At 36.4% G+C, this 24834-nt stretch overlaps 1 protein-coding gene and 2 long non-coding RNA genes across 18 annotated transcripts in view; 2 read left to right on the top strand and 1 right to left on the bottom strand.

Moving 5' to 3' along the window:
* Positions 1-2303, top strand: part of LOC115219721 (phosphatidylinositol 4-phosphate 5-kinase type-1 alpha) — a 285819-nt gene extending 283516 nt beyond the window's left edge. For 9 of the 15 annotated variants that reach the window (XR_005002147.1, XR_003882358.2, XR_005002149.1 and 6 more), the window contains one exon: positions 742-852. Coding sequence is in view for 3 of the 15 variants with exons in the window: in XM_036509545.1 (XP_036365438.1) it covers positions 742-938 (197 nt within the window). In the remaining 12 variants the exon portion in view is untranslated. Of the gene's footprint in view, positions 1-741 lie in introns of all 15 variants that reach the window. The other 6 variants (XM_036509545.1, XM_036509546.1, XR_005002153.1 and 3 more) reach the window with 5 other exon arrangements.
* The window catches only part of LOC118766246, a 29794-nt gene extending 9975 nt beyond the window's left edge, over positions 1-19819 (bottom strand). Inside the window, exons 1-4 of one of the 2 annotated variants that reach the window (XR_005002161.1) lie at positions 19807-19819; positions 19729-19731; positions 8172-8313; positions 6352-6354 (exon numbers count right to left, since the gene is read on the bottom strand). This is a non-coding gene — a long non-coding RNA (uncharacterized LOC118766246). Of the gene's footprint in view, positions 1-6351; positions 6355-8171; positions 8314-10637; positions 10649-19728; positions 19732-19806 lie in introns of those variants that run through there. The other variant, XR_005002160.1, reaches the window with a different exon arrangement.
* Positions 8152-24507, top strand: LOC118766245. Its single transcript, XR_005002158.1, has 3 exons — positions 8152-8292; positions 11571-11573; positions 24497-24507. It is a non-coding gene; the product is annotated as an uncharacterized LOC118766245 (long non-coding RNA).
* Positions 24508-24834: the final 327 nt, after the last annotated feature.

Here is a 24834-nt window from a genome sequence, read left to right as displayed (position 1 = left end):
GTTAAGTGTAATAGGTTAGTTATTTGGTAGGAGTTCAGTTTCTCAGTTAGTCAAGCTATAGATATTCTGGATGAAGCAGAACAAACTAAGAACATCACAAGTAGCAGAATAACTAAGAAGGAAAACAGCACTGATAAAAACAATAAAGTAAGAAAAGTTTATCCTCATCACATTATTAAAGGGTTTTCATCCAAATTCTGAGAATATTATCAAATTCAACAGGCACCTGAAAAATGATGGAAAGGACAATGGCCAAAATATTGTGACTACAACAACCAAGATGTGGACAGTGGTCCTTATATATATATATCAGTGTATTATTTTTAAATAATGTATGTATGAGTCATTGGATGTTGTGTATATATTTATGCGTATATTATCCTTTTTTATCAATTTCAGTTTTTATTATTGTTTGTTTATGTTCATGCATGTCATAAAGTTGCGGTAAGTTTGTGTTCAACCAAATTGTCAGCAGCTTCTTTGATTTCAATTTCCAACTGAAACATATACAATTGTAGAACTAATATTCTTGAGGAAAACACAAACATCACAACATCTTGTTTATATTATCAATGTTCTAAAAGAAAACATAACCATCACAACTTCCCCACTTCCATCCCCTGTAACTATGAAATGCTATTTATTTTTATAAAGAATTTTTTGTTTGTCTGTTAGTTTGTTTCTTTGTATAAAATTTTCTAATAAATCGAAAACTACTGATTTTTTTTTTTTTCTTTCCAGACTCATTTATAGGCAGCTGTGATTATTCCTGTGTGTACCCTGGTGAAAAATGGGCGGCCAACAGTCTGCAGTCATTCTGTGATGTTGTCATGCAGGTTACTAATTCACCAACCAACAGAGCAGCAGCTGCGGCAGCAACACTCTCAGACAAAGACACTGAAGATGAATCTGATATGGTTACAACACCACAGAGTTGATGAGTTGATTGCAACAGTAGCATGTGACTGTTTGATATTTTAATTTCCATCTACTTTCTGCCATCAACCTCATTCAGATTTCTCTCTCTCCTCGCTACCAATTTATCTATCTGTCTGTCTGTCTATCTATCTTTCTCTCTCTCTCTCTCTCTATCTATCTATCTATCTGTCTATCAGTCTCTCCAGTAAAATTACCAATCAGAAACAACTGCTCCTGAAATGGATTATCCTATTAGCATATATGACTAAGCTGCCTTTGACTTGGTTAACAGACTTGCTACCCAAGTTTCAGGTTGACTCAACAACAGCAACAGCAATTGCAGAAACCACAGCAAATATAGTAACCATTGTTAGACAAATTACTGTAATTTCTCTCGTCAGACCACTTTTACTATTATTGACAAACGCAATGGCAACCCAGCCAAATGAAGTACTAAACACTTTGTTTCCTCAAGTGTTGTGAGATCCTCCTCTGCTGCAGGCAGGCATTGTGTTGCAAGATAATTACTTCTACTTGCTGCTTTTCAAAACAAAACAAAACAAAAAGACAAAAAAAAAAAAAAAAAAAACATGGGAAAAAAGTTAAAAAAAGGCATGTTGGCTAATTGATTAATTAATTAATTGATAAATCGTCATTACTAGTCTTTATTCGGTAAATCTATTGATAATTTGCTCACACATACATGATCTTTCTAGAAATGTTTAAAAGAAGTAGTATCTTGTTAAGTTATTTTTTAACCAAAAAAACAAAAAGAAAAAAAAGAAAAGAAAAAAGTTGTTTTTTTTGAAGAATTTATAATATTTCTTCATAGATGGATTACATCAATAATTGAATGACTTTAATCATGAAAGCTTACAGAACAACTTCTTTTGGTGAAGATTCTTTCTCTCTCTTCTCTTCTTAGTAAGCCTCCTACTTAGATCATTTACATCTGGTCGATCTTTTAGAAGTTCTTTATAGTGATATCAATTCAGATTAGGGCCAAGGTTAGTGCCAACCTGTGTTGCACAACATACCTTTCATTGTCCTGTAGAATTCTTGTCTGGGCTTTCCTGTGGGGTTAGCCTTCTTACATTGTTGAATAATACACACACACATACACATACCCACAGACAAATCTCATGGTTTCTAGCACTTTTGTCTTTTCCTACAACCATAATCTATAGAAGAGAAAAATCTGTTTTGCTCAGTTTGTCCAATTAGTGTTAAATGGCATCATACTGTATAGATGAATTCTGAATGAAGGTTGTTAGCAACACTCACGGCCAATGAACCCATTTTCTGAAGGTGTTGCCCTTATCTTGAAAAATAAAAAAAAAATAAAAAAATAAAAACCAATATACATACACACAAAAATACAAATCTGATGAGAGACTAGACAGAAAACAAAAGCAAAAAAAAAAACAAAAAAAAACATGGGAAAAAAGTTAAAAAAAGGCATGTTGGCTAATTGATTAATTAATTAATTGATAAATCGTCATTACTAGTCTTTATTCGGTAAATCTATTGATAATTTGCTCACACATACATGATCTTTCTAGAAATGTTTAAAAGAAGTAGTATCTTGTTAAGTTATTTTTTAACCAAAAAAAGAAAAGAAAAAAAAGAAAAGAAAAAAGTTGTTTTTTTTGAAGAATTTATAATATTTCTTCATAGATGGATTACATCAATAATTGAATGACTTTAATCATGAAAGCTTACAGAACAACTTCTTTTGGTGAAGATTCTTTCTCTCTCTTCTCTTCTTAGTAAGCCTCCTACTTAGATCATTTACATCTGGTCGATCTTTTAGAAGTTCTTTATAGTGATATCAATTCAGATTAGGGCCAAGGTTAGTGCCAACCTGTGTTGCACAACATACCTTTCATTGTCCTGTAGAATTCTTGTCTGGGCTTTCCTGTGGGGTTAGCCTTCTTACATTGTTGAATAATACACACACACATACACATACCCACAGACAAATCTCATGGTTTCTAGCACTTTTGTCTTTTCCTACAACCATAATCTATAGAAGAGAAAAATCTGTTTTGCTCAGTTTGTCCAATTAGTGTTAAATGGCATCATACTGTATAGATGAATTCTGAATGAAGGTTGTTAGCAACACTCACGGCCAATGAACCCATTTTCTGAAGGTGTTGCCCTTATCTTGAAAAATAAAAAAAAAATAAAAAAATAAAAACCAATATACATACACACAAAAATACAAATCTGATGAGAGACTAGACAGAAAACAAAAGCAAAAAAAAAACAAACAAAAGCAAACCAGTGCTTAGACAGATACACTTTGTAGAAATGGGCCCTAAAAAAAGAAGATAATAAATTTTGAAAAAATCATGAAATGACGTAAAAAGAAATAAACACAAAAATAAAAATATATAAATAAATAAATAACTAGTTTCAATTTTCTTACAGGTTTTAATCCTGGTCTTGTTATTAGATTGGTTTAAATGAGAATTTAAAAAGAAAAAAAAAACCAAAAAAAAAAAAAAATGAAAACGAACAAAAAAGCAAAAACTAATCTGGTTTGCCTTTCGCCTTTTTTTTTTTGTGTTGAACTCGATTCCTTCAGCTGCAAGTCATTCAGAATGGAAGAAAAAAAAGAAAAATAATAAGTCTTTCTTTCTTTCTTTTTTTTTTTTCTTTTTTTTTTCCCTCCTTCTTAATTTTTAAGGAAAATTATTATTTCTGATAATGATGGTGACACCTTTGCAGGCAGTTTGGTAAGTGTGTGCACATGCAGACACACAGACAGGCAGACACACACGCATGCACACATGCACATACACACACACACACACACACACACACACACACACACACATTGACATGCGTAAATGTGCATATGCACACGAGCTTAACATTGCATTGGAAATTGCTTAAATGTGATGATTCTGTTATCATTACTGGTGTATACATGTGTATTTGTGTGTGTGTGTGTGTGTGTGTGTGTGTGCATATGTCATGTATGTGTGTATCTATCTGCATAAATATGTATATATTAATACGTGTGTATGTGTGTGTGTAAAATCTCTTTTGTATTATACCTTCTTCAGTAAATTCTCAACAGAATTCTCCTTTAAATGAATTGTTAAAATATTGGATTTCTGTCCTGTTCTGCTGTTAATGAATGAATGAATGAGTGTGTGTGTGTGTGTGTGTGTGTGTGTGTGTGTGTGTGTGTGTGTGTGTGTGTGTGTGCATGTGTGCGTGCGTGTGTTAGCATATGAAGAAAAATGTTAACATTTTAATATAAGATACAAAATACTTAGTGGCAAATTGAATGTTTAAACTTTGAACTTTGGGTTACTCTCTCATACTCTAGCTTAATACCTAGCATTCTGGTTACTGCTTAGTACAATAGGTTTACTGACTAGCACACTGGGTTACTGCCTAGTGCACTAAGCTACTACCTGACACACTAAGTTACTATCAAGCATACTAGGTTACTGCCCAGTACACTGTGTTATATCTTAATACTCTGAGTACTAGGATATCACACTACAGTACAACCTAGTGTTTAGGCTATTATATAGTACTCTGGTCATTACCAAATAAAGTAGGTTACTACCAAGCACACTAGGTTTCTATCTAGTACACTGGGTTACTGCCTAGTACTCTGAGGATTATGCCTAGTACTTGGATTATTCTCTAGTACTTTGATTTACAGCCTAGTACTCTGGGAGTTACCGCCCAGTTCTCTGCGGCATTCTCCTTGCCATTGTTGCTATTGCTTAAACTGGTATTCTGATATTTATATTCCAAAAAATCTAAAAGATTATTAAAACATAATAAATATTTTTTAGTTGGAGGGCAAATGTATTTTTTGTTATTTAGCTTTTTTTTTTATTTAATTTATTTATGAATTTTTTTTTTACAAAAACAAAAAAATCAGTATGTTTAATAATTAATAATGATGATGATGGTAATAATAATAATGATAATAATAATAATAATGATGATGATTAATAATGTGACACTGCTTTCTCTTGTGTCTCCATGGTGATCTTCAATATATCACCTTAAGGGGACCTGATATTGCAAGTGTAGATCCACCTGTGGGCTGTGACAATTTTTCAGTGTTGTGTTGTGGCTTTTTTGTTGCCACTTGTTAGCTGTTTAAAGTGCCATCTGGTGTTTACAGTAGTTCACTGACAACATCATATCTTTCTGTCCATTGTTTTACCTCTGCCAATTGTCCTTAGAACATATGAGTGGTAGAGAAGAATAAATGAATAAATAAATATATAAATAAAAAAATATATATATATATATAAATATATATATATATATATATATATATGTAAAATAAGCCACTGGTTATCTACCACAAAAAAATAACAATAAAAATAGTCTAAGCAACCAACTGTTTAGCAATCTCTCTCTCTTTCACACTCTCTTTCTCTCTCTCTCATACATACATACACACACAATTCCAATGAAAGAGTCTTGTTTTTGAGTTAGAAAACAGCTCTTTCTCTTTTGGGGGAGATTTCTGAGAAATACAGCCTCACACACACACAGATACATACACAAACATGCATACATCTATGTATGCACACAATACATGCTCTCTGCAATTCAAAAGAGTTGGTTGCTAGAATTGTGGCATTTCTTCTGGCTTTGTAACGCCTTGATGTTCAGTAAGAATTTTCATTCAGTGTGCACCAGCTAGAAGGGTAAATTTGTACTGTAAAGAAGAAAAGGAAAAAACAAAACAAAACAAAACAAAAACAGAATTGACATAAAGTTTTCTTCTCCCTCTCCTTCCACCCTTTTTATGTTTATTATTATTTTTTTGATAAAAAAAAATAACTAACGTGGCTGTTGACAATATTTTTTAATTTTGTATAATTTCAATTCTTAGTTTTTTTTTTCCCCCTTGTCCCACCCTCCCCTCTTTCCTTTGTTATCTCCCCTGTGCTTCTCTCCTAGTGAAGGGAATAACTAGCTGTTCCTTCTTTGTGAGACAACAGTAGATTTTCCTGGCTCTTCTTTCATCAGAGCTTTCTTCCTCTACTGCTGGCTATACAGACTGTCTGTCTAGTCAGATAGGTTGAATAAATGCTTTTCAAAGCAGTTATGGAGCTACGGTTTTTCTTTATGAATTAACTCTACAATCCAGTTTACCGAACAGGCAAGCTAGCCAGCTTTCTGTCCAGCAGTTTCAGTCAATTCCATTGTATGTAAATTATGTACCTCAAGTTATATCTTGACAATTTCAACATTTTTTCACATTTTAAAATTGAATAAATTTACTTACTTATGATGGTAACATGTTTTGTTATCTTTGTATGCTATATATTAACGACAGCCACACTATAGCTCTTGAACCAGAAGCAGTTCTCAAAATTTACATCTGGCTCCTGAGATAAAACTGGGTTTCAGTGGTATTTTTCTTAAATTAGCTTTAACATCCTACCAGCCAGATTGTAAAACAAACTGCAAAAAAAAAAAAAACTCAAATCAAAGCCTTCATCAAGCAGAGATTAATCAATCTATTTTATAATAATAATAATGAAATTATTGTATACAGGTTTTTATGGCTGGATGCCTTTCCTAGGCATCCAGCCATAAAAACCAAGTCAAAACAGACTGGTGCCTGGTGCAGCTTTCCAGTCTACCAGTTCCAGTCAAACTGTCTAACCCATGCCAGCATGGAAAATGGACCATGAATGGTGATGACAATATATACATACATACATATGTATATAGGCAGTAAAAAACTGTAAGAAAGGTTCTGGGGAGAGTTGAACAACAGATCTTCAAAGAAGCCCCACCCACTCATGCAAGTGTTTCAGCCCTTGACTCCTTACATACAAAGGATGCTAGGCTACATCCAGGTTATGCCTCCTGAACATCCCTCTCCTGCCACTTTCTGTGTTACTATCTGCATGGCAAACCTTTCAGGTGATGTAGATATCCCAGAGCCAAGGTACCTTGAGTGTTATAACCAATTCAGTTTGAGACACCAGTTGACTGCAGGGTATGTATTTATATGAGTGTGTTTCCTGCACCAGCTTCTCATAGAAGCCACAGCCCATCCAAAGTACCTTGGATCACAGGACGGCCTGCTGTGCTTACCTTGGATCATAGGGCAACCTGCTGATCTTGAGGGGACCTATTGAGTCAAGTACATCAACATCAAAAATGAAATGGAAATTGTAGTTGTGATACCTGTGCCGGTGGCACATAAAAAGCACCATCCGAACGTGGCCGATGCCAGTGCTGCCTTGACTGGCTTCCGTGCCGGTGGCATGTAAAAAGCACCAACCAATTGTGGCCATTGCCAGCCTCCCTTGCCACCTGTGCTGGTGGCACATAAAAAGCACCCACTACACTCACAGTGGTTGGTGCTAGGAAGGGCATCCAGCTGTAGAAACTCTGCCAGATCAGACTGGAGCCTGGTGCAGCCTCCTGGCTTCCCAGTCCCCAGTCGAACCATCCAACCCATGCTAGCATGGTAAACGGATGTTAAACGATGATGATGATGATGTGTGTGTGTTATTAGAAAGTTTCTGCACTTCCCATACTGTGACTTTAATGTTCAATTGATATCCATTGGTACCCTGCCTACTGAGTCAGTCTACATCATCATCATATAATGTCTGTTTTATGATGATGAAATGATGATGCTGTAGACTGACATTGTAGTGATACATGGGCTTCATTTATCTCGCCCTGTTCACATATTACAGATAACTTGCATTAGAAAGTTCCCTGATGGCTCACAAATTCAAGCAACTTGTCCCATCAGATTTTGCATGGAGCCCAGCCTTCAGAATGCTTCACCAGGCTTTGACAAACATTGTTTGGGTTGAATGCAGGCTTTTGAGTAACAGGTATGTCCTAAGGCTGATTGAGTGTCAGTTGAAGGTGACCATCATCATCATCATCATCATCATTATCAGCATCATCGTTTTAATTTTCACTTTTCCACGTCTGCTTGATGGTGACACTCATCACATGATGCCAAGGCAAGGAGATAGTAACACACATACACACCACACCACACAATGGGCTTCATTCAGTTTCCATGTGCCAATTCCTCTTACAAGGCTTTGGTGAGCCTGGGACTATAGTCGGACTGAACCTGAAACCATGTTGTTTGAAAGCAAACTTCTTACCAGACAGTCAAGCCTGCAACCATTCACTTGCAAAACGCCAAAACATGCAGGAAACCATTACCTCATCAATGAGGACCATCATTGAACTATCCATCAGTTCTCTTAGACCATTATATACTTTGGATGTATGAAAACCTTGGAATGTACTTTCTTGGATAATATCACGTCATCATTGAATTATGGTTAAAATTATAAGTAGTAGACCAAAAAAAATGAGGGAATTTTCATAGTAAAATTTCAGTTATGAAATCTGCCAGGAAGTTATCATAGAAAATCAGAACATTATGTTGCTGCTTGCGAAATGTCTCCCACCGTTTTCTTGACTATCAAAAGCAGCAGCAGCTTGCTTTGTACCTTCAGCTTTTTAAGAAGGTTAACAACTACCAACTTTCATTTTGAGAATCATCTTGAACAATAAAAGTCAAGTTTATGGCTATGATCCAAAAACAAAACATCAGTCATCACAGTAAAAAAAAAAACTCTGAGTCACTGAGATCAAGGAAAGCGAAGCAGGTCTGAAGAGTGACAAGAAAGAAACTCATGCTGTTTTCTTTCTCCATATCAAGGACACCATTGACTAAGAATTTGTTGAATTCTGATTATACCTGCATTATTATTACTACTCGAGAGATGATGTGTGAGGAAAAAAAGGGTATTTTGATGCAACGGCATCATGACAACACGCCTCATTACACCTCCCTCAAAACAATGCAGAATTTGAGAGAGAAATATGATAGTCATATTACACCCTCTGTTTTAACCTGACATAACCCTTTCTGACTTTGTCATACTTCCCATAATGAAATTGAAGTTGAAGGTGTAGTTTCATGACAGTTGAAATTCAAATGCTTTCATAGGCTGTATTGAATATTGAAGGGTGGAATGAGTGTACCGTTTAGACATGGTCTGCAAATTTTGGAATCACACACACACATACACACACATGTACCTATACTTGCATGTGTAATGTTTGTATATATGTGTGATGTTTGCATATATATAAACTTGATTGTCCAGGGCACTTTGTATCAATAATTAAATCATTTCATGATGGGATGGAGACATGGCTTAATGTTGGTGGTGGCATAGTGGGACCCATTCCTGTAAAGAATGGTGTCAAGTAAGATGACATACTTGCCCTAACTTTCTTTTTCCTGTATTATGCTGTGGATTGCTCCTCTAGAATATATGTGAGGTACCTATCTTCTGATCATCTTTTCGGCTTGTGTTGATTTGCTGCCCATTTGAAAGTTTTCAGTCTCTTATTTGCAACCTTCTTTATGTGTATGATTACGATTTAGCTGCTCATACAGTTGAAGATATGCAAATTCTCATGGATCATATTTCTGCATCTTGAAAGGCATTTGGACTCGGTATTAGCCTGGACAAGACTATTGTAATATTCCAGTCTGTGCCATATGTGAAACCATCTATCTTAGTTGAAGGAACAGTAGTGAAAGTGGTAGACTAGTTTGTCTACCTGGGTAGCACATTCAGCACTTCTTGATCTTTGAATGATGAAATAAATTTAAGGCTCTTCAGAGATTTTGTGTCTCATGTCTCGTCCAAACATGGCATCACAAGCTGAACAAAAGTTGTTGTGTACATTTTGTGTATGCTGGTATTGTGTTTTTTTTTTCTCTCTCATGTGAGGCTTGGACCTTTTGCTGGCATCATGCAAAGGTTCTTAAATGTATTCATCAGAAATATTTGAGACACATTCTGAATGTTGGCTGGTCCTTGTGGACTCCAGATGGAAAAACCTCACAACTCTTTTGAAGAAGTGTAACCAACAAAGAAATTGACTATTTATGCCACTTCAAATGCAAAACTGGCAACTTTTATGGTTTACCTAAAATCCATAACTGCAAAAGGATAAATGATGTCTGTAAATCCTCAACAAACAAATACATACAGCTAACATCTGCAGATGATCTAAAATTTAAACTAATCATAGCAGGCCAGGCATGTGAAACACACAGACTCAGCAAGTTCTTGGACATCCTCCTAAAACCCTTCCTAAAACATAATAAGAGCTACATTCGAGATGACCTAGACATGCTAAATCATCTGCCAAAAACGGTAAATAAACATCCGATTTTAACTCCATTTGACGTTGTCAACCTATACATCGACATTCCCCATGATCATGGAATAACTGCAATCCAATACTGGTTAGACACTCACCAATCTGAACTTCCAACACGCAAGAAAAAAATAATATATCATTGATGGGCTCAGATTCATACTTGAAAGCAACTTTTTTACCTTCAACGGTTCAGATTACTGCCAAACGTTAGGAACGATATAGCCCCCACATAAACCAACTTAGTCATGGGATTCCACGAATAAAAAATCTACAATTAATCTCTTCTTATATTTCGTGAGACGTTCCATACACAATTCAGAAACAATTGGAGAAGATACCTAGATAATTGCTTTATTTTATGGCAGGAAAATATTGACAAATTAACAGAATTCAAAAGCATGATAAACAACCCCAGCAATAACGTTCAATTCACAATTGATTTTAATCCCAAAGAACTTGCCTTTCTGGATATCCTAATCAAAAACCAAGATGGGAAAATAGAAATGGATATATTCTGCAAACCCACCGACTCCAAACAGTACCTTCTTTTCACATCATGTCACCCGAAATGCACCAAACCTAACATTCCCTTCAATCTGGCAAAACGAATTTGTACCATAGTATCAGAACCACCCAAACGTGAACATAGACTATAGGAACTGAAGGACACACTTATCCAAAGAGTCTTCCCTCCTGGCATAATCACCAACTGAATAAACAAGGCGAAACAAATGGATATCAATGAACTTAGGAAAACAAAAAAACGAAAGAAGGGAAAATGTCTTACTATTCGTGTCAACCTTCAACCTCAAGAACACCGAAATATTTGATCACATCCACATCTTATTTGCAGATGAGAAAAAATCTTAAGAAAACAACAAATCATCAAAAGCAAAAGGCAGCCCAAAACACTAAAACTCATTCTCACTGGAGCAAAAACACCCAAAGAAACCCCCAACCCAACGGTCATAAAATGAAGGAGAACAAAATGCGGCACTTGCCGTTACCTAATTGAGGGACCAGAATTTAAATTCAAAGATGGCCAAACTTTCAAAGTCAAGTCCTATCTCACCCGTAATACGAAAATCCTGATATACGTAATCACATGCAATGGTTGTCAACATAATTAAATAGGACAGACGAGTCGATTGTTACGCAACAGAATGATGATCCATCGCCAACAGATCCGAGACAAAAGCACAAAGAAAATTGGATCTAGTCTTTTTCATTCGTAAAATGAGCCCCCCTTAATTTTGCTCAGATTGCTTTCAATTTTGGTGTATCGATGCAACTCTGAATTTTAATTACGATTAACCAATCACTTTATCTCGTAAATTAAAGAATCTGATGTTATTAGGAATTAAAGTTGGGAATTTTGGGTAATTTTAGCCGATCAACAGACAGCGAGACATTAACAGATTGTTACCATGACAACCGCACGTTGTGTTGTGTTTCACCCGCATGTGTTGATTCTTCACACCAGGAGATTTTCTTCACCCGCGAATTTTGTTTTAATAAAAAATTTATATTTATCAATTACAATTTTATTATAGATATTTTTCGTTGTCTTAATATTTTACATATTTTTTATATATAGCAAAAGTTTCTTGGCATTATGAAGGTGAATGGAATATGTGAACTTAGTACAGATAATTTGAAATTAGGTTTGAATTTTGTATGCAAAAGCATATGATGCAGGTATTTTTTTTTTTGGAACAAATTCTTTGTTGACCAGTGTTATTCTTATCGTAGTTTACACATGAAACTGTTACTCAACTTTGAAGATTTGGGGACATACGCCCCCTTTTCACACACACATGCACTCATATATTAATGATGTACACAAATACATGACAGGTATACATAATGCTGAAATACGTATAAAGTAAACACATGAAGACAAATATACTGATATAACAAATTTTAAAAAAATAATAATAAAAACCTACAATAAACAGTAAGATGATACATGTTGATTTTATTAGGTATTTCTGTTTATTTAGAAACCTACAATGAAGAGGTCATTTCACAGACGCAAAACTATAAATTTCGCAGGGTACAACCTTAAAGTTGACACCGCTCCGCTAAACACAGGAAATTTCTGTCTTGTTATTGTCTAAAAATATGCAGTTTTTTTTTTTTCCATTTTTAAACCTCTGTAACTTTTTCCTCCAATTTTTTCCCTCCACATCATACCTTGACAGCAATGAGACTGGAAAACTATATTATTATAGCCGATTTTCAGATTTTTTACTGTCTCCTAAAAATGCCTATTTTGCGAATGAAAAAAACTAGATCCGGAAAATTCCTTCGAGCAGTCACATTGCAACCTGTGCAGGAATGAACTTCCCCTCTACAAGTACTCAGATTCCTTTAAACAACAACAAAGACTCAATAAAGAAAGGCAATTTATCAACAAGTATAAGCCACAATTAAATATACACCCGACCACAACCAATAGATACTCTTTTTACTCTTTTTCTTGTTTCAGTCATTTGACTGTGGCCATGCTGGAGCACCGCCTTTAGTCGAGCAAATCGACCCCAGGACTTATTCTTTGTAAGCCTAGTACTTATCATATCGGTCTCTTTTAGATAAGAACAAACACTTAAAACAATTTTATACATATTATTATCATTTTGAAAAATACTTTCTTTCATTTCCTAAATCTTTTTCCTAATATTCAAATATACCAGCACACACACACACACACACACACACACACACACACACACACACACACACACACACACACACACACAAACAAACAAACACACACACACACAAAAAGAAAACATCGCAAAAACACACACTAATATACAATAGAAAACATCACTAAAACACGCACACACACAACTCTGTACACACACAACACACACACACACATAAACAAACACACACACACACAACTCTGTACACGCACAAACACACGCATACATACACATGTACACGCACAAACATACCGACACATACACTCTCACACACACACACACACACACACACACACACACACACACACACACACAAAAAGAAAACATCGCAGAAACACACACTAATATACAATAGAAAACATCACTAAAACACGCACACACACAACTCTGTACACACACAAACACACGCATTTATGCATGCATGCACACGCACATACACACCTTCACATACACACTCACACACACACACACACACTCACACACACACATACGCAAACTGGTGACCTCACATATACACACAGTTGGAGATACTCAAAAGAATACAAAAGAATACACAGAAAAATCCTTATTCTTTCTTCAACAAGACATTCTTCACAACATACACACCCATGAACTCACAGCTAGTCACTTCCCAAACATATTGATAGGACATTCACACTATACGCGCGCGCGCACAACACACACACACACACACACATGGGCATAAAACCCATTCAATGAATGCTTTTTAGCCACTCACTTGGCTAAACACAAAGCCACACACAAAGATTTCTTTTAGACGATAGACACCTCTTTCCTCACTCTCTAACACTTTGAACTCTATACCAAACTATACTTAATGGAGACTTCAACGAAAAATCTCCATACATGCCCTTGACCCTACAGACAGAAGATAGGTTGTTTTATAAATTTTTACTGATATTTGATAAGATGAAACACATCGATTTCCACACATTTAGTTTTTGTAAAACAAGAGAGTCCAGAGTCAAGATGCAGCGAAAATTTTAGAAAACAATAAATAAGTAAATGAGTGGAATTCGAACCGGTGGGTGTATTAAGTAATAAGGCACTGAAAGTGAATGACACTCTCCAGACACTATATATATATCACGTGATCAGATGACCGACCAGACCATCAGATGTTGCTACACATCGCTGGTCACAATACGTTCGCATTGTTTTAGCCTTCGAACGACGTCACCCCGCTGGCTAAGCGAGCAGGCCAACAGAGGAAAGAGTGAGAGAAAGAGTGGTGAAAGAGTACAGCAGGGATCACCCCCACCTGCCGGAGCGTCGTGGGGCTTTTAGGTGTTTTTTCCCTCAATAAACACACACAACGCCCGGTCTGGGAATCGAAACCGCGATCCTACGACCGCGAGTCCGCTGCCCTAACCACTGGTTTTCTCTTCATGCTCACTTTCCCTCCTATTTCACTTCACTGTGTCCTTTTCATTTTTTCTCGCTTCTCCTTAATTCTTCTATCCCTCTTCCCCTACCTCTCTCTCTTCTCTCTCCCCATCTCCCCACGTGACCGGTGTTCGGCCAAGCCTGGCCTTTCTTTCTTGGTTCGACTACCATCCGTGCAACATCTATATTTCTCCCTGTGCCTGTCAAATCTTATGTCCCTGCCGTAAGGCTTTACTTCCACACACACCAGCTTAATTTAATTTGTCCTTAGTCGAAAGACACCTGTTGTTATGTCCTGTTATTTGCATTTGTATTTGTGTAACATTTCTCCGTTTTTTTTTTGTCCTTGTTTTCGTATACATTCGCTGCTTTCTTCCAAAGAATCTAGTGCTCTTAGCTTAAATTTTCCTTGGGGTTGGCCAGATTGGAGCATCTCGAGTATAACCAGCTGAAATTGCAAAGATAATCTGGAACTCGACTGAGGATAGAAAACTCCGAATGACTCGTCCTTGTTTTCTTTGTATCGTCTGTCTGGATGTTTTGTTGTCCCTTTTTTGTATCACCTAACTGTCTGGATGTTTTGCGTTCTTGTCCCCCTTTTACATACTGAACACTACTTGGTGAAATTAATTAATAATTAATTGATTTTACCCTTTTATTATTGATAATACAATTCCTTTCTCCCTGTTCTTTACTGCGGTTCTCACCGTTATAATCTGTTTACTCTATAACTCACGTGGATGGAAGCGGGAAGAATACGAATCTTCACTCGTACTTTTTGAATTTGCTGGCACTGGCAGTTTGGAGAGGATTTGTCTGAGGTTACTCATATCAGAAGGGTATGTTCAATTTTTAGTGCTTTCAAATCCAAATTAAGAAATGTTGAGCTGACGAAAGAAATGTCGAGTTTTAATTCGACTAATCTAGAAACGTTAACGTTCTCAAATGAGCTTTGTACATGTGATATTTTGCTGTTTTTCCCTCCATATCTACGTGAATTATTTTTGAGTAAACACTATCTGGGAGACTTTTCTTATAGTAGAAGAAATGGCTAAAAAAACTTTTTGGCTGCTATTTCTAAAAGTTTCAGTATGTGGTAAAGTAAATTATTTTACTGAGCCCTAATTATATAACGTTATATATATATATAATATATATATATATACACACATAAATCTATCTATCTATCAATACACACACACACACATACATACATAATACATACATACAAACATACATACATACATACATACATACATACATACATACATACATACATACATACATACATACATACATACACACACACACACACATGCATGCATGCATACATACATACATACATACATACATACATACATACATACATACATATGTATGTAGCTGAGGTGCTAACCTTGTGTCCAGAGAGAAAATGCTCCATTCATCAGTCGGAATAGCAGCAGTCTAATATTATATTTCCGCTATAAAATGGCTATCATAAATGGTTCCATTGGATTCAAATGGGTGTCGATAACACAGAAAGAAAATGGCAATGCTCATGGTCTTCACTCACAAGCTTTCAAAATCTGGTAACACTGATGAAGTTTATGTTCAACTAAGGCAACAAAGAATCAACATCAGCAGAAAATACTCGAGAAGGGGATGTGGGCTTGCAAAAAAAATTGACATTCTTGGTAGGAAAGATTGAGTTATAAAATAATAAATAAGTGGTTAGTCAGATATGTGTCTTAGGTACTTCTTTAGTGTATGGTCTACTGCAATGTCCATAGACTACACTGTGAAATGACTTGATCTAGGTTAGAGTTAGGGTTAGACAGTATGCTGATGTGTAAATGACAGGGTAAAGTAGACCATGCACTAAAGTGTAAAGGGCAAAGTAGACTGCATATTAAACTGGCACTGCATCTTATATAGGACCAGCTACTTCAGAAGTGCACTATATAACCCAGGAATCAGCAACTTGTTTTTGTATTGGCCCAATTTTCCTTTTTTTTTGTTTGCATTTTCTCATGGTTTCTGTATATGTTTATATCATATTTTACATATAAAACGTATACCCACGTATCTTCCCTTTTCAATTACTTGTAATGCTTAGGTAAGCAAAAATTAAGCAAATCATGATACAAAAGACGACCTGAAAAAAATCATTAACTGCTTAAGGACCCATAAATAATGAAATTAGAAAAACTTTCTGAAATCCACCAAGAATACCTCATTGACCTAACTGTAGTCACTCGTGTGAAACTGATACAATTAAGAAAGATTCAAAACATCAAAGCGATTGATATATCAAACTAGAGCAATCATATTTCCACTTCAGATTATTGGATTTATCAGATATAAAAAAGATACAGAATCGAGAAGGATAGATGAATAAAGGAGAACTAAACCATTATCTTTGTCATCGTTTAAAGCAGATTGACAGCACTGACAGAGCAAACTTATTTGCATAAACTTTGAAGGAGTTTGGCTGCTGAGTCAAGCACGTCAGTGGTTTGTGTGTTCTCTGGTAGCTGCTCATTGATTTTGCTGGTTTGTTTTGTTGCTGTTGTTGTTGGACAATAGTCCCTGGCTTTTCCTTCTGTTTCCTTTATTCACAACTACAGTTTACCATGGTGGAGTCATCCTCTTCTTTCTCTTCATTATTAGACGAGTATTTTGAGGAGCTGAAGAAGTCAGATGAGGATGATCAAAAAGTTTTGTTGATTCTATATGTCATCTCTTCTTTTCTTTCTGTTGTTCTGAGAAGGACACTGCTCAACTGTCAAACTCATTAATACTCCTCTCCAGTATCTTAGAAAATTCAGCTTGAGTGGCTGCTGATATTACTTCTGCTGCACTTGTTAATTGTTCTTAATATTGTGTCTGTGGTGTCAACAACGCTGTAGATCCTTGTAGACTTGGCTTTTATTGTTGTTAGAAGCTTTCAGATGATCAGTACTACCGGTTGTGTGGAACCTTGGTCTTCTACTTTCCACTATAATATGAAGTTAGGTGCAATTTGGTGGGTGGGTGGAGGGCTATCTGGTTGGTGAATATCCTGGTTTTTCAGTTTTGCTTGAATCAGAACTTCAATGCCAATTGACTAGTTTTCTTGACAATATTTTCTCATAAGGAGTGAGTTCTCTTCATTTTGAAAAACATACACCACCAGCCATTTAGTCCAGGCAAAATATTTAAATTCCTTCACCTTTGACACTCACCAGAATGAGAGTAAATACATCACTTCTGCAAGGAGCTCTTGAGAGGAATTTCCCCCTCCTCTCTTTCACACCACCTTGTGTAAATGACAAAGCATATATCACCCGCTATTTCTTGGAAGTGTGTGGCTCTTTCCATTAGCCAGTTCTTCATGGGATCCCCTCTCAGCCCTGATGTTCTCTAGTTCATTGGCCCCTGGAGCTGGGGGCACTGAAGATGAAGCAATTCCATTTGTTTCTTCTGCTCTGGTTATCCTTGGAGTTGTAACTGGTTGTGACAATGAAACCAGTTGTAACTGGTTGTGACTGGGACTGCTGCTTGCTGTTTTTACTGTTCCTACTACTTTTAGCTTTTCCTCTTCTCAGTAGAGGGTCTTTGCTACCATACTTGTAGCAACCAAGCCTTTGTCTTGCACCGATATCCTCTCTACTCCCAATATGATACAATTCCAGTATATCCTTGTGGTCTTCCGGATCCACATGATGGGAGTCACTTCCATAAGCACCACTAGCTCACACCGAGAAAACAATAACGATTAGCAAAAATAACGATGGCAAATTAATTGTCAGTTAAAAGCCAACGGAAATGCTTTGAATGCAATTTTCAGAAATTTGTTTTCAAGTGATAGAGTTATTGGAACGTGAGAATACATGTTTCACAGTATATTTTCCAACTCTTTATATTTTGATTCTGCATCTCATAATGGTTAACGTTATTTTTCATCCTTTTAGGGTCGATAAAATAAAGTACCAATCAAGTACTAAAGTTGATGTAATTAACTAACCCCTTTTCACCAAAATTGCTGGTATTGTTACTTAAATCAATAACAATTATTTATTTATTAATTATTTATTTATTTATTTAGTTATTTAATTATCTTTGCAAGAGCAGAGGAATCTACCTCATGCTTCAATTACTCCTATTCTCAATTTCGTTCATTACAGAAAATTGCAGAGCCTTTCAATTTTTACATACTTAGTCTGATGTAACAATGTTTATACGAGCTCTGGCGATGGAAAGCTGAATACGATCACACTGGAAACTAGAATCTTTTCTGTTTGGTTGCACCTGTAGAAATTTCAAAGTTTAGTGAAAATTTTAAAATTTGATGTATTGATGTAATTTTCCACACTGAATCTCGGGAGATGTTGAACTTTTTACAGAAAGTTTTTTTTTTTTAATTACAGAGACTTAAAGTTTGATCATTTTTATCCAGTCAAAAAACAGGATTTGGAAGTTGTCCTTTTGTGCTGACAACACGTGTTGTCAACTGTAAGCAAATGAAATATTGGCGGAATTGTGCTTTACGCACGCCATATAACCCCTCATAACTTCATTATTTTTAAGGAGTTTTCAGAAAATTTTCGCGAATTTGTATTCTACACACGGGAATTCATATGATTATGCGAAAATAATTTTTTTGCGTGATTTAAGGCCTAATTATCTATTATTTTTAGCACATCTCATAACCACCATATAATAAACGAAAGCTGACCGCGTGAGTAAACTGCTTGGCTTGTTACTATGGAAACATGAATGTGTCTGTAGCTTACGATTGACTAAAATTATTCCAGATTTGCAAACTTTAAAAGCTATCAACTCTTTATTTATTGATTTATGGCGAAAACGAATTTTTATGTCAATGATTGGTATACAAAACTACATCATTACACCTAATATGAAATCAATTGGAATAGAAATTGAAGAAACTGAAAAGTTACAGTCAAACAAAAGATCCGGAAACTATTTTTTGATAATGTCGATCAGCGCTATACGCGTTAATGTTGTTCATACTGGTCAAACTGTGATTTACAGTTTGACCAGAGGATGATAAAAGTGATAATGACAAAAACGATGTCTTTAATCTATACAACTTCCTAAACTTTCGCTGAGAAAGGCGTTGATGACAGCTATGATCAGAATATCACGAAAAAAAAAAAAAAAGTCGTGGCTACATCAAATCTGAAAATATGGTGACCGGGGAAAACGTCACAGAAAAACATCGCATTTTTAACTGGGAAAAAATAATCGCTGGAAAAAAGTCTTACGATAAACAATTAAAGCAAAGCAAAAAGCATTTTATATCAGTTATTAACTAATAATACATGACTTGCTCACAATTTATATATGATGGTAGTACACATATGTGAAAAAAAATCTAATCTTTTATTCAATTTCTTAAGTAAAATAAGACAATGAAACAAAGAGTTTAAACCAGTCATATATTTACAATATATGACGTACAATATGAGACCATCTTACACATTATCTTTAGATGTATTTTCAGTATTTTTAGTGTTGATGAATAAGACAATATTCTAGGTGCCGTCACGAAGAAGCTCTGTCACAGTCTTGTGGTATCCCGCTTTTTCTTTCGGTTCTGTCCCTTTTTCTTCCCTGGATTCGAAAATATTTCAAATGACGAAGCTGACGATGAAGTGAATGTGACCGATAAATCTCCACAAGTTCTGCTGTCCCTGAAAAGTTGTTATCTTTTGATCTGAATCAAAACAATCGATTTTGATTTCATAATTGGTAAGGAGTCTACTGAATGGCTGAATTTTTATTCTTGGTTTGTTTATGATACTGATAGGTATCAAGCTATTTGTTGCCTTTGTTCATGCATAGTAACATTTTTGTTTCTTTTGAGAACTGGGTAAATCAAACCAGTAGTTAAAGCATGTGAGAAGTGTTTGTCATCATGAGCAGGCTATAGTGAAATGAAAAGAGTAGCGAGCGAATGCAAAAAGTACAAAATGTCGATATTAGGTCAAATGAATATTGTGTAAAAGCAGCAACTAGCGCAGAACCGAGAAAATCATTATTGAAATTTTGTTGTTTCACTGCGCAACAAAACAATCCAGCGAGGTCACGCAGTTACTTAAGGTGAAGGTTCTGATATTAAATGAGATAGTTTCAGAGCTTTTATACCTTCGGCAAAATTACAAAACATATTTCCAAGCCTACCACTTGTTTGGTTACACACCAGTCATCTGATTAGTTGATTCATATTTACGTAGGTGTTAATACCTCTTATTTCTCGTAGCTGGCCTTTGCTTTTATGGCAGTGTAGTTGGGCCATAATTCTAGTTAATGAGGTCAACTGAGTGCAGCGAGTCACAATACACCTCATATTCATCACTAGAAGAGAAATCTGTCAAAGAAACTGTTCTCTATGAATTTGTCAAAAATATTCTTGGAAAGTTGGTGATAAAATTGCTGGAAAATGTTTTCATGGCGCAGAAAGTATGGGCCGAGTTCATTACAAGTTTGACAACGAAAATAATGTGATGTTTGGACACGACTTAAATCTTACTAAGATCCGAACGTGGCCATTGCCAGCGCCGCCCCGACTGCCTCCGTGCCAGTGGGACGTAAAAAGCACCATCCGATCGTGGCCGTTGCCAGCCTGGCCTGGCCTCCGTGCCGATGGCACGTAAGAAGCACCATCCCATCGTGGCCGTTTGCCAGCCTCGTCTGGAACCTGTGCCGGTGGCATGTAAAAAGCACCCACTACACTCATGGAGTGATTGGCGTTAGGAAGGGCATCCAGCCGTAGAAACATTGCCAGATCAGACTGGGCCTGGTGCAGCCTTCTGGCTTCCCAGACGCCAATTGAACCGTCCAACCCATGCCACCATGGAAAGCGGACGCTAAACGATGATGATGATGATGATGATGATGATGCAGTAACACATATCAAACCATTTCATTACACTTTGGGGACTATTCAGAACCTTGACAACTTTCTCGAGACCTGACCCAAACAATATGCTTTCATTGAAGAATAAGCCTTGCAAAGAATTTATATATTTAAATGTAATAAGGTAGTCTTGTGGATATGAAGTAGTGAAACTCGTGGTAGAGTAAATACATCGTATCGTAACGATATTGTTGTTTGACTTGAGAAATGATCACTGTAATCCGAATATTAAAATATGTACCGATAGCAGTGCATTATTGAATGCTATATGTAGTTTTAACCTTTTAATTGTCAAACATAAGTATCAACGACAAATATATCTAGGAAAAGGAACTGTTGGTGTTGTAACAACTAAGGGAACAGCTGCAACAACCATGAAAACCCTCACCTGCAGAAATGAATAAAAACTTGAAGATGTTTGGAAATGCGCTAAAACCTATAGTGAAAACCATACATGATTCACGGAAAAATATGTCTTATCGAGTCTTAGTTGATGAGTTAGCAACGGAAGTCCCACTGGATCAAATTGCCAAAAATTAACTTAGTATTGGATAAGGATATTGTGGAAAAGGATGGAATTTTCATGTAGTTCCTCAGGTATATTCGGAAGAACAGAATCAGAGTGTACGTAAAAGACAAGAAAAAGAAAATGTCATCAAAAATGTTACAAATCGAACCTCCCCTATGCATTGAAGCAAGTTATGGAATAGATTAAAAGAATAAAGTGGTTAATAAGACTCATGGTATAATAACGAGAAATTCAAAGGAGTTATGGTTTGTTATGTTACTATGGTTTGTTATGTTACAAAGGCGAACTAACTCATAAAATCAAGAACGTATTAAACGAGGTGAAACTTAAAGTAACTGAAATCAAGCAAATCCATTCCGTCACAAGTAAGTAAGACAGTCCAACAGTTTTAAAGTATGGAAAATTAATCCAAAGATACTCGTTTGCATGTTGGTGGAGTACCTAGGTACTTACCGTAAATCCTCGAGTATAATCCGCATTTTTTCCCCTAAAATTTAAAGGTCAAAATCCCTAGTATGTACTATATACGAGGTTAAAAATGAAAAATATTTTCCAAGCAATGCCCGAGTCTCTATTTGCTGTTCGGCAATGTTTATTCAGGCGCATTTTGTGATGTCGGGCGCGAAAATACCTTAAGCTAAGCCTCAAAGCAATGAAGTCATAAAATAATCATCCATAACTTGCAGTAAACAACATTTATTAAAATAAAAGTATTCAGAACACAGAATAACATGTGACAAAAACAATTTGCAAACATATTTACATTCCCATATAACAGTTAAGAACATCACCATTATTGTATTACGCATGCGCGGAAGTGTTTGATCGAGTAGGTGCTGCTGGCTTAATTACGCACCACTCAAGTTAGGGAGGGGTGCGTATTATACTCAAGGTTTAGGTTTTTCAGAGGTACAGCCCCCTAAAAATCCCCTGCGTATTATACTCAAGGGCGGACTATACTCGAGGATTTACGGTACACATGCACTCAAACTGCATACACGCGGACACTGACCACGCAAATTAAAAAAAGAAGCATTAAATAAAACTGCACACACACACACGCGCGCACACGCACACACACACACACACACACACACACACACACACACAACCAAAAGCTTCACAATAAATAAATGCGCCCTTTTCAAAGCCTAGCCAGGCTCATGGGCCCGGTTTCCCGGTTTCTGTGGCGTATGTATTCCCCAGCTGGATAGGACGCCAGTCCATCGCAGCGTTACTCATTTTTTATCAGTTGAGTGGACTGGAGCCACGTGAAATGAAGTGTTTTGCTCAAGAACACAACGCGTCGCCCGGTCCAGGAATCGAAACCACAATCTTTTACGATCATGATGCCGACACCCTAACCACTAAGCCACGCGCCTCCACCTTCACAATAAATATTGAGGAAAATACTGGCAAATCAGTTTGCAACAGAAGAGCTGATGCGAGTCAGTTGTTGATAATGTTGAAGACTGTGACAAAAGGAGTCTGATGAACCAAATGATTTATTGAGCAAACAATTGATTGGTTAATTTTCTGAGCGACGACAATATTAATGAGAATTGAAATATACAACATGAACCTGCTTGTTTTTTCCTTCTTTTACTTTGCTTTTGCAGAATGATCCACTCAAAGCACAGCAACTCTTTCAACACACAATTTCACATCATGAACCTTTGCAAAGCAAATACAAAACGTGCGTGTGTTTATGTATGTGTGTGTGTGTATGTGTGTGTTTGTGTGTGTAGTGTGTATGTAAGTGTGCATGTGTGTACCCGTGTGTGTGTGTGTTTGCATACGTGTGTGTGTGTGTGTGTGTGTGTGTGTGTGTGTGTGTGTGTCTGTGTGCGCGCGTATACACAGACATCTCTAAAATAAACAGACACAATCGTGTTAGAAATATTCCTCGAGACAAAATAATGTTATTACATGGAAAAATTCGAGCAATGAAAGTCATATTCTTAAGATTATAAACCTGGACAAGTTGTTACACCTGTAAAAGTATAGGACAAGCTATTGTAAAAAATTAACTCAGTATTGGATAAGGATATTGTGGACAAGACAATTTATTACACCTGTAAAAGTATAGGACAAGCTATTGCCAAAAATTAACTTAGTATTGGATAAGGATATTGTGGAAAAGGATGGAATTTCATGTAGTTCCTCGGGTTTATTCGAAAGAACAGAAAAAGACAAGAAAAAGAAAATGTCATCAAAAATGTTACAAATCGAACCTTTGAAGTAAGTTATAGAATAGATTAAAAGAATAAAGTGGTAAATAAGTAAAGTAAAGAACAAGAAACTTTTTACATAAAATATTGCAGCAAAGAATATCAGTTCTAATTTATCTCTGTCAAAAGGACGGATGAACCTAATATAGGTTCAACGACTATCTAGCAATAGCACGGGTCCTCAGATATTCTGGGTAGGTGTCCAGCGTGCCGCAAGACCACTGGAAATGAGGTACTCTTCAGCTTTCGTTAAAGTGTGTCTCTAGGAGAAGGTCACTCCGATATAAAAACAGATATGCAGGGAATGGCACTGGACATTTTGCGAGTGCTTCTTCTCGTGCTGAGCCTGTGGCCCATATTTCCACTGGACATCTTGCTCTGGCTTGCCTCTGGATCGAATCAGTAGGGTGGAGAAGGTCTGTGAGGTTTTTATGCAAGCCTTATTGGACCTAGGTTGCTCGATTGCTGGCGAGGCGACTTTCAGATGTCCAGTTGAATATGCAGGTGTCGCGGCGAGTATGAAAGCCGCGGGTGCGAACCCGGGTGAAGATGATCGCAGGTGCAATCATCTTATGCACGGGCATTACTGACGTTTTGCATGGACAATGGTCAGTGATGGTCTTCCTAGGTCACTGGTGAACAACCATCATATTTACAGGGTGGGGAAGCAAAATTTACAATATTTTGAGGCAGGGATTGAAAGACAGTGTATGACCAATTAGTTTATTGAAGGTCATGAGAATTTATTTGCCACAAGAAAATTTACATAATAGAAAATGTTTTTATTCTATGTGTTCTGCTTCTTTCTCAATAATTGCCTTCACACGCTTCCTGAAACTTGCACAAGTGTTCCTCAAATATTCGGGAGACAACTTCCCCCATTCTTCTTTAATAGCA

Source organism: Octopus sinensis, linkage group LG15 (assembly GCF_006345805.1).
Source record: "Octopus sinensis linkage group LG15, ASM634580v1, whole genome shotgun sequence".
NCBI lineage: Eukaryota > Metazoa > Mollusca > Cephalopoda > Octopoda > Octopodidae > Octopus > Octopus sinensis.
This window is presented reverse-complemented; position numbering and strand designations above follow the sequence as displayed.